The 9,313-nt window shown below is 40.3% G+C and overlaps 1 protein-coding gene and 1 long non-coding RNA gene across 2 annotated transcripts in view; both read left to right on the forward strand.

The window, feature by feature from the left end:
* Window positions 1-3,864, forward strand: part of adcyap1r1b (adenylate cyclase activating polypeptide 1b (pituitary) receptor type I) — a 12,861-nt gene extending 8,997 nt beyond the window's left edge. The window contains exons 7-13 of the mRNA XM_056603884.1: window positions 325-478; window positions 1,574-1,634; window positions 1,719-1,788; window positions 2,009-2,100; window positions 2,372-2,501; window positions 3,130-3,171; window positions 3,676-3,864. Coding sequence (XP_056459859.1) covers window positions 325-478; window positions 1,574-1,634; window positions 1,719-1,788; window positions 2,009-2,100; window positions 2,372-2,501; window positions 3,130-3,171; window positions 3,676-3,864 — 738 coding nt within the window. The remainder of the gene's footprint in view (window positions 1-324; window positions 479-1,573; window positions 1,635-1,718; window positions 1,789-2,008; window positions 2,101-2,371; window positions 2,502-3,129; window positions 3,172-3,675) is intronic.
* Window positions 3,865-5,286: 1,422 nt separating this feature from the next.
* Window positions 5,287-7,664, forward strand: LOC130393680 (uncharacterized). Its single transcript, XR_008897123.1, has 3 exons — window positions 5,287-5,356; window positions 5,479-5,524; window positions 5,786-7,664. It is a non-coding gene; the product is annotated as an uncharacterized LOC130393680 (long non-coding RNA).
* Window positions 7,665-9,313: the final 1,649 nt, after the last annotated feature.

Genomic DNA, 9,313 nt, shown 5'->3' on the forward strand with positions numbered 1-9,313 from the left:
TCAGAACAGAAACAAATTCTACTTGAGTAGTTGAAGCATATATTTTGATTTGTGCCACTACAATTCAACCTATGCATTAAACCCAACATGTTATGAAAAGACAGATCATACAAATGAATGTCATGAAGTTACATAATGTCGTATAATATTCATGTAACCTTATGAACAGTGCATTATGTAATACATCGGTCGTGTGTTACATATAGCGGTTGTCTTGTTTTTTGTCTGTCATTGTGAGTAACCAATTAGTGATGTGTTGGTATCATCATGCAATGTCTGTTTGTGTGTATTTTCTCGTGTATGTGTGTGCGTGCGTGCGTTCAGGTGGAATGTCGAGCGGTGATGATATTCTTCCATTACTGCGTGCTCTCCAACTACTTCTGGCTGTTCATTGAAGGCCTCTACCTGTTCACCCTGCTGGTAGAGACCTTCTTCCCCGAGAGACGCTACTTCTACTGGTACATCATCATCGGCTGGGGTATGACCAACACACTAACCACACCTACTCCTGCTGGTACATAACCATCGACTGACCAACACACTAACCACACCTACTCCTGCTGGTACATAACCATCGGCTGACCAACACACTAACCATACCTACTCCTGTTGGTACATAACCATCGACTGACCAACACACTAACCATACCTACTCCTGCTGGTACATAACCATCGACTGACCAACACACTAACCATACCTACTCCTGTTGGTACATAACCATCGACTGACCAACACACTAACCATACCTACTCCTGCTGGTACATAACCATCGACTGACCAACACACTAACCATACCTACTCCTGCTGGTACATAACCATCGACTGACCAACACACTAACCATACCTACTCCTGCTGGTACATAACCATCGACTGACCAACACACTAACCATACCTACCCCTGCTGGTACATAACCATCGACTGACCAACACACTAACCATACCTACTCCTGCTGGTACATAACCATCGACTGACCAACACACTAACCATACCTACTCCTGCTGGTACATAACCATCGACTGACCAACACACTAACCATACCTACTCCTGTTGGTACGTAACCATCGACTGACCAACACACTAACCATACCTACTTCCACTGGTACATCATCATCAGCTGGGTTATGACCAACCTACTAACCATACTATCTGTACAGATATATGCCCTCATTCCTCATGGTTAGAAAGTGGGTCTATCCTCCCCACTAGAAAATAGTTATTCATACAAATGAAGACGATAATAAATCAAACATCCATTTAAAATATATAACAAAAATGATAATAAAATAGATATTGTATTGCTTTGAGTGGAATCAAACACCTTCTGGGCTTGCTCCTGTGGTGAAAAACTATAGTCTATGGTTTATTTTATGATCTGATATGCCTGCACCATCCCTGGAAGGAGAAATCCCAATTCCCAGTGTTCCTTTCTTACGGTTTCTCCCTTGTGTCTTTTGGGGGGAGCTTTTCTTAAGTCCTGAAGACGGCTGACTGTGTATGTCTGTAAACGTAGCCTGGAACACCCTTTGAGACTGTAATTAAATGGACCTAACTTATTTTTTATGATTTGTAGGAACCCCAACGGTTTGCGTGACCATCTGGGCCGTATTGAGGCTGCACTTTGATGACATCGGGTGGGTAGTGAGGAGTTCTATATCCACTGCTGTGATTTGTGAGGAGAGTCTTGTGAATATTGACCGTGGTCGTATTTCTCTCAGGTGCTGGGATATGAATGACAACGCTGCCATCTGGTGGGTGATCAAGGGACCGGTGCTAGCGTCCATAATGGTTAGTTCCAGCAGGTTACAAGGAAGCAAGGCATTACAGATGTCGTTTTTATTTAACAAATTATGTAGAATTTTACAACATTTCCTTTAAAATTAATTAAAATTTTTGTTTTGTTTTAACTTTGCTACTTCTATATCTATTCTTATACAAAAATATCAATGACTGCTGTGAACTATATGAATAATGTGATCTATTTTTTCTTATATTTTTTCTCTTTCAGGTCAACTTCGTCCTCTTTATCGGAATAATCGTAATCCTTGTCCAGAAGCTGCAGTCTCCAGACATCGGGGGAAATGAATCAAGTATTTACCTGTAAGCCAATATGGTGATCCAAAGTGTGTCTTTGTCTCTGAGAATGAATGAAGACTGATGTGTGTGTGTGTGTGTGTTCCTAATGAGTGTGTGTGTATGTGTGTGTTGGTGTGCATGTGTGTTCCTGTGTGAGTCTGTGTTTGTGTTCTATATATATATGTATGTGTGTGTGTGTGTGCTCTCTAAGTATGTATATTTATAAATATGTGTGTGTGTGTGCTCTATGTTTGTATATATATATTAATATGTGTGTGTGTTTGTGTGTGTACAGGAGGCTGGCCCGCTCCACTCTGCTCCTCATTCCTCTATTTGGTATCCACTACACGGTGTTCGCCTTCTCCCCGGAGAACGTGAGCAAGAGGGAGCGTCTGGTCTTCGAGCTGGGCCTGGGCTCCTTCCAGGTGCGGACTCAACTGGAACATGTTTTGAGATGCTATTTCATTTGGAGGGGAGATGCTTTCAGCCAAAGATAATCACAAGCTTTTTGCTCGAAGGTTAAACTTGCACTATATGTTACTATATTCTACAACGCCCACATCCACGACTCAGTCTATTCAGTGATTTTTCCTCTAAATAATTTTATTCAGGTTGACTTTTGCCCTCCCCGGATATCGGGGAACATCTCAGTCACTTTCCGTCACAATCACTGTCATCTGGAAAGGATGTAGCTGTAACTGAAGATATAACATAAGTCACTAGAGGTTGCTAATGGAAAAATTTGCTTAGGACAGGCAGGGTTGAACCCAGAAAAAAGCTAGACCATCAATCTGTGCAATTATAATGAACAGATGTAGACCTCATCAAAAACAAACACCCACACACCCACACACACACACACACACACACACACACACACACACACACACACACACACACACACACACACACACACACACACACACACATAAACAAACATTCTCTGCAGATATTTATACTACAGCTTGATGCATCAGTTAATTTAAAGCTCCTGACATATGTATTGGGTTAGAATATCTTCCTTATTTGACCCGGCCTGTTTTGTGTTCGCAGGGCTTTGTGGTGGCTGTCCTCTACTGTTTCCTGAACGGAGAGGTAAGTCTCCTTTAATACACACTTTATTACCACCCACTCTGTCGTAATAACATAGGAATAATGTGGGTTGGTTAAAGCAATACAAACTACTACTTTTATAAATAGCGACATTAAACTATTTGTTTGACAGTAAATGTAATAGAGGACATTGAGAATAGCTGTGATAAAGGTGTTTGATATTGTAACTGGGATTAAAGACCAAATCCCAGTGGATTTTACTATTGTACTATACTACTGTTTCAAGAGACACACTGTAACTGTTATAAAGGAACTTGAAACTGAATTAGTCTTTAAGAATCTAAGTGTGGTAAAAGACAGACTGTAACTGTGATTAAGACCTTTCAGACCAAGTCCGGACTCTTGAGAATCAAACTATGACAAGGAGATTCCAGACTCCAGTATTGACTTGACCCGAGGACAGATCGGAGACGTAGGGGACTAGGAGCGCTAGTGTCCTTTCAGCGAGGTCCATTAATAATGACGTTGTGAAGTATATCCCTCAAGGTGCAATCGGAGATCAAGAGGAAATGGCGCAGCTGGACGGTGAACCGGTACTTTGCTGTGGACCTGAAGCACCGCCACCCTTCGCTGGCGAGCAGTGGGGTGAACGGGGGGACCCAGCTGTCCATCCTCAGCAAGAGCAGCTCACAGATACGTATGTCCAGCCTGCAGTGCGAGACGCCAGCCAGCTGAACGGCAGCCAGAGCCAGCCCATAATCATGTCCAGCCCTGACGCCAACACCACCACCAACGCCGCCATGACCACCGCCAAGAGCACCACTAACCTCTCCATCGCCAGGCCCACCTACACCCCTCTGCCCATGACCAGCCTGTCCAACCCCTTCCCCAACCCCTACCCGGACACCTACCCGGACGCGGCCGTCATGGAGACCCAGCTCGGCCCAGACAACAGCGACCCCCCGGCGGAGGCCCAGAGGCCGGCCAAACCCCCAGAGCATCCTTTAGTCTAGCCCACCTGATGACCAACCACCACCCTGTTCCAAAATGCCCCCGATGTGCCAAAAAAACAACCAACCAACCTACATCCGACATTCCGCCCCTCCTTAGCTGCTTGTCCAGGTGCTGCTGCTGTGAAATCCAAAAAAAATATCAGATGGCTTCACACGGGTCTTTGATGTAAAGGAGTCCTCTGAGCAAGATGTGGACTGCCAAAAGAAGATAGTTCAAGTTGTGCACATACTACTGTGGTTACTTTCAATAGGGTACTTTGATTGACCTTAAAAGCACAGCTAGGCCCGCTTGAAGAATCATCTTATCCGTGCCATCATTGGAAAGTAACAACCATTCCATTTTGACCGAGGAAATGAAGTTTCTGTTCTCTTCTTCTCGTCCATGCCTCAAAGTGTTTTCCAGTATTTGTATTTGTCGATATCTTTAGCTCTCTCTCTTAAGAAGAACTCAGTATTAATGTGCTGTTGTGTGCCAAACCCCCCTTTGGAACGGCCAACTGATCTGACACAAGTAAAGACTCTGGGGAAACAGCAGCCACTTCATGTCAACTTTTCAATACAACCCACTAGGTACTGATGTCCTGAAGGTTGTCTTTTTCCTCATTTACAACAAGTGATATGAGTGAAACTAAGGTTGAATTGATGCATGTTGACTCCCAAGAAGAAAATATGGTGGTGTTTCGGGGAGGTGGCTTATCTCCACCGTGCTCTTCGTGGGAGCTGACAAACGTTACTACTCCTCATTCGTGAAATAGTTTTTTTCAATCCAGTGCTGTGGGTGAGTTGGCAATTTTGTCGACTAAATGTGTTATTTCTGGAGGAGGCACATTCTAGCGCGCACTGCCGTTTGAATATTATATTCATAATGTATCAATATCATGGCGGCCATTTTGAGAAATGTTGAGCGGATGTTTCGTCTTGATTTTACAGATGAAACAAAGCAGTTTACGTGAAAGAGTTTATGTATATTTACTGTCCAGATTCACAAAATGCCAAAAACATTGCCCGAGACAAAATGCTTGATGCAGGAATGCATTTCTCGTTTCTAACAAGTGAATTGTTACGATTTCCAACAACGACCATAAGGAAACGAAGCTAGCTGACCTTCTGAAATCCCCCGAGAAGTTGCCTCCTCTCGCGGGAGGTTGGGTCCGCGTGGTTCTAAACAGCCGCTAGTACATAACATGTCAACGAAAGATAACTCTTCAGAGGATGTAATATATAACATTTAAATGCTCAATAATTTGTTTATTAATTCAAACGATGGTGATTAATTTTTTCTCGCTATTTGACTTGACTTTGCTTGTTCTTATTTGTAAATCGTTTGTGTTTGTAGTGGATTTCGACGATTTTCCCTTGAAACATCTGATGTCCTCACGCAGGTATTCCCAGTTATTTGTTCTTTCATTTCCTTTTGTTTTCTTAAGAAAAGAAATATAGTAGTGAAAAGCTATTCTGGAGGAGCCTATCCTTTGTTTGGGACATTACAAGTACCTCTTTCTACCCTGCATTATCTTTCATGTCTGTGATCATGTTTAGTCAATATGTGTCTGAAGAAGAAACAAGCAAACACCAACATTGAGAACAACAATGTCACTTTTGGAGAAAGACTTTAACTCTGGGGTAATTCTCTCATTCCAAAGAAGAAGGATATTCTCCTTCCATAGTTTGCACCGCTCCAGGGGTTGTCACCGGCTGCTTTTGGGCCGTCACTTGCAACCGATGTCACTGCAGGACCTTTTCCTTTGGGTCTGGCGACGTACCTGTCCTCTCTGAATACACCTCTTCGCTCACTTTGTTTCTCCAGAAGTGCCTTGATGCACAAAGTAGGTTTGATTGCCGTTTTTATTATTTCGATACAAAACAACGAGAAGCAAAAAAATTGAAAAGAAAACGAAACGGAAGGTATTTAAAAGTGTAGTTGTGTTTTCACCGCACAAGACCGGAAACATTAAACCTTGGGGGCCTTTCAAAGTAGCTTATCAGTGTTTGAGATGGGCCCAACATAATATTGATAGTTTTAATGCACCTGTTATATTAATTCTGAATGGGTTTATCACACGTAATGTGTCTCTTCATCTTGGCACACCCAACCTTTTTAAATTGTATAATAATCAACTATAATTGATCAAAACTGTCCTGAGTTTATAATGCAGTTATATCATCCAAACCTTAAAATGTCTTGCAAGCTTTGGAAATCTTGTCTCGATGACCAGACATGGAAACTTTAAGTACAGCTGAAGTCAAACAAATGCATTTGTGGCTGCTAAAATTTATTATTGGACAGTATTATCAGGCCAAGTAGGCCAATATATGTCATACAATTACCGAAAAATATCTATAAAGCACATTTACAAATCCTATAAGGCATACAAGTATTTTTTTTCCATATCAGGCAGTCCGTAAAGATTTTGTAAAATCAAAGAAGGGCTGACCTGGAACTGTATTTTCATTAATTATTTTTTACTGTATACGTTGTTGTAGTTTCTGCTCTGGCATGAAATAATAATACATTTAATACGAAAGTGCAGATTTACTTACAGCCATACGGGGGCGCTATTTAACCGTATGTCCCTGGTCGCGATAAATTCGGTCCAGAATGTGGTTTAAATTAATTATTATTTGAGGTTATTATTAACATAATGACAATCTTGTTTAGTTATGAGCCTTTGAAAAAAAAAAATATATATATTTATGTTTACATGATTATTTACGGTCCATGTCGTCGATAGTGTATTTGGGGCCTTATATAGCCGGTACTATGTTGATGTCAAGTTAGAAATAATGACGCTGTCAAAAAGCTGAAGATGAAGTAGTTTAGTGGCTTCTAGTAAAATACAAACGTTCTGCAGTTTCGTGTTTACAACGGAAATAAGCTGCCATTGCTTTATCTTATAAATTATACCTTTTGTGGTTCAAAGTGATCAAGCTTTTAATATATTTGCTGTGATGGTTTTTGCTACTCCTTTTTGTAACGGTGGTTGTTTAAAGTATTTTACGCCTAATGTGATATATTCTCTCGAAGGCTGCTACTGCATGCATTTGAAATAGTCCCAACCTCATTTGTACAGACAGAACTAAATTGGTGATTTTTAACATATGTCATTATGTGAACATATATTCACTGTCATAGCAGGATGAGCCAATAAGAAGGGTGTTTCAAAGGGCATCCTTGAAATTCAAGTGCCAAACAGGAATTAACTGAACATATTTATATTTATTCTACTACAATCTGCTGCATTATCGGAGGAAGATATTGAAGCATTTATTTTCATTTGGTCAATTTTCATTAAAATGTAATTTGACTCTGTTCAGCTGTGAGTGTGATTTGGCTCATCCAGACACTGATGGCTGAATGTAAAATGTGTGTTTTGTAAAGGGAATGAATTCCACATTTTCTTTGACTGCTTTCTGTCCTGTCTGACATCTCATAAGCATCGTATCACATACAAATGCTAATGTTGGAGATTTTGTACATTATGGACATTAAACGTTTTGAACTTGTTGGCTCACAGCTTATTGTTGTGGTTTAATAAATATTAACATTAACCATCAAACATGTGCAGCCTACCTAGTGTTTATAAGTCAAACATAAAATTGTTCCCTCCAAGAAAGGGAAGAACACTTGACCAAAGTCAGCAGAAAGGCACATCTTTTTTCTTTCTTATTTTACGCAACCATAAAATATGGAATCAATAGGGGGTCAGGCTGTGAGTCCTGTCAAATCAATAATCCATAAAAACCCACAACACAAAACCAGGCAGAGTGCTCATAGCATATAGAGTACAGGCTAAGATCATCACCAACATTATTTTGGCACTAAAGTCACTATGCCACCACCAGGAAAATACTATGTGACAGAAAAGGCACTGTAGCAGTCAGGCCTAAGTGATTCCTCCATATGATGACTTATGGCATGACCCAACCAAAACAAATCATACTGGCAATGCTGGCTGCGCACATGTTACGTAAAACCAGCATAAAGAGGGCTATTTGTGTTCTAGTTCAGAACATCAATATGAACCTGCTATTTTAGTAAAATAAATCTGTTAGGTATTAATATTATGTAAACTAATGGTCAATAACTTAGTCATAAACTAATATCATTAATTACAAAAGAAGACTTAGTACAAGACAAGTTGCAATGCAATAAACTATATGATAGAATATTTCTGCAGTCATTTCAACAGTTCGGAAATCACACCTACGGTTAAAAACTGCCCAATGAAGTCAAGTGGTGCTCATTGCAGGGCCAAATGGACCTAGTCCAGCTGAACAGGTTTTTTTGCTGCAATCAAAATAGTAAGGGTTAGGATTAGGGTAAGGTGTAGAGTTCAAGGTTTAGGTGTTATGGTAAGGTTTAGGGGTTAAGGTTAGGGTTATGGTTAAGGTTACCTTTTAAGGTTAGGGTGATGGTAAGGTTAATGGGTTAGGGTTATTGTTAGGTTTAGGGTTTAAGGTTATGGAGAGGTATATGTTTAAGTAGAGCAAATCAGGTTGCATGGTAAATGAACATGGGCCACTTATTTGTGTGAGTGAGTTGAGGAGGTGAGCTGAGCCGGCGGTGCAGCTGGACCTATGGGGAGCAGGACTAAGCCAAGCTCCCCCCGCATTGGCTCTGCAGTGAGCAGCCTCTCAATTAAGCGATGCTTGCTTTAGTTATAAGATCCTTTTCAAAATACAATGCAATCTACATTTTAATATTAAGATATTTTTAAGTATTCTTAGAATGTATTCATGACATGAATAACATGATAGTTCCTGTTCCTGTTCAGTGATGGTTGACAGGACCCCTATTTTTCCACCCAGATGTGTGATTGAGTCGTCAAAAGATCAGGCTATTTAAAGAAATAGGTAAAATAGGGGCCATTTAAACAAATTATTTTGAATTATTTCATGATTACATGATGACATTAATATAGCATTGTAATTGATAACATCATGTATATTTTGTCCGATGATGCGACGGAAAGATCATTCATATCTCATCCCATTGTTATACTATTTGTCGGCAATAGTTAATATCTATTATTCACAATTAAAGGAATTATTGATTAACATTGTATCAATATGATGATGATGATATACAATTCCTGTCGGCTGAAAACCTGATAAAATATGTGCCGCTATTAACATATGTATAATTACAACACATAACCATACAAAAGGAC

Source organism: Gadus chalcogrammus, chromosome 12 (genome assembly GCF_026213295.1).
Source record: "Gadus chalcogrammus isolate NIFS_2021 chromosome 12, NIFS_Gcha_1.0, whole genome shotgun sequence".
In the NCBI taxonomy this organism is placed as follows: Eukaryota; Metazoa; Chordata; class Actinopteri; order Gadiformes; family Gadidae; genus Gadus; species Gadus chalcogrammus.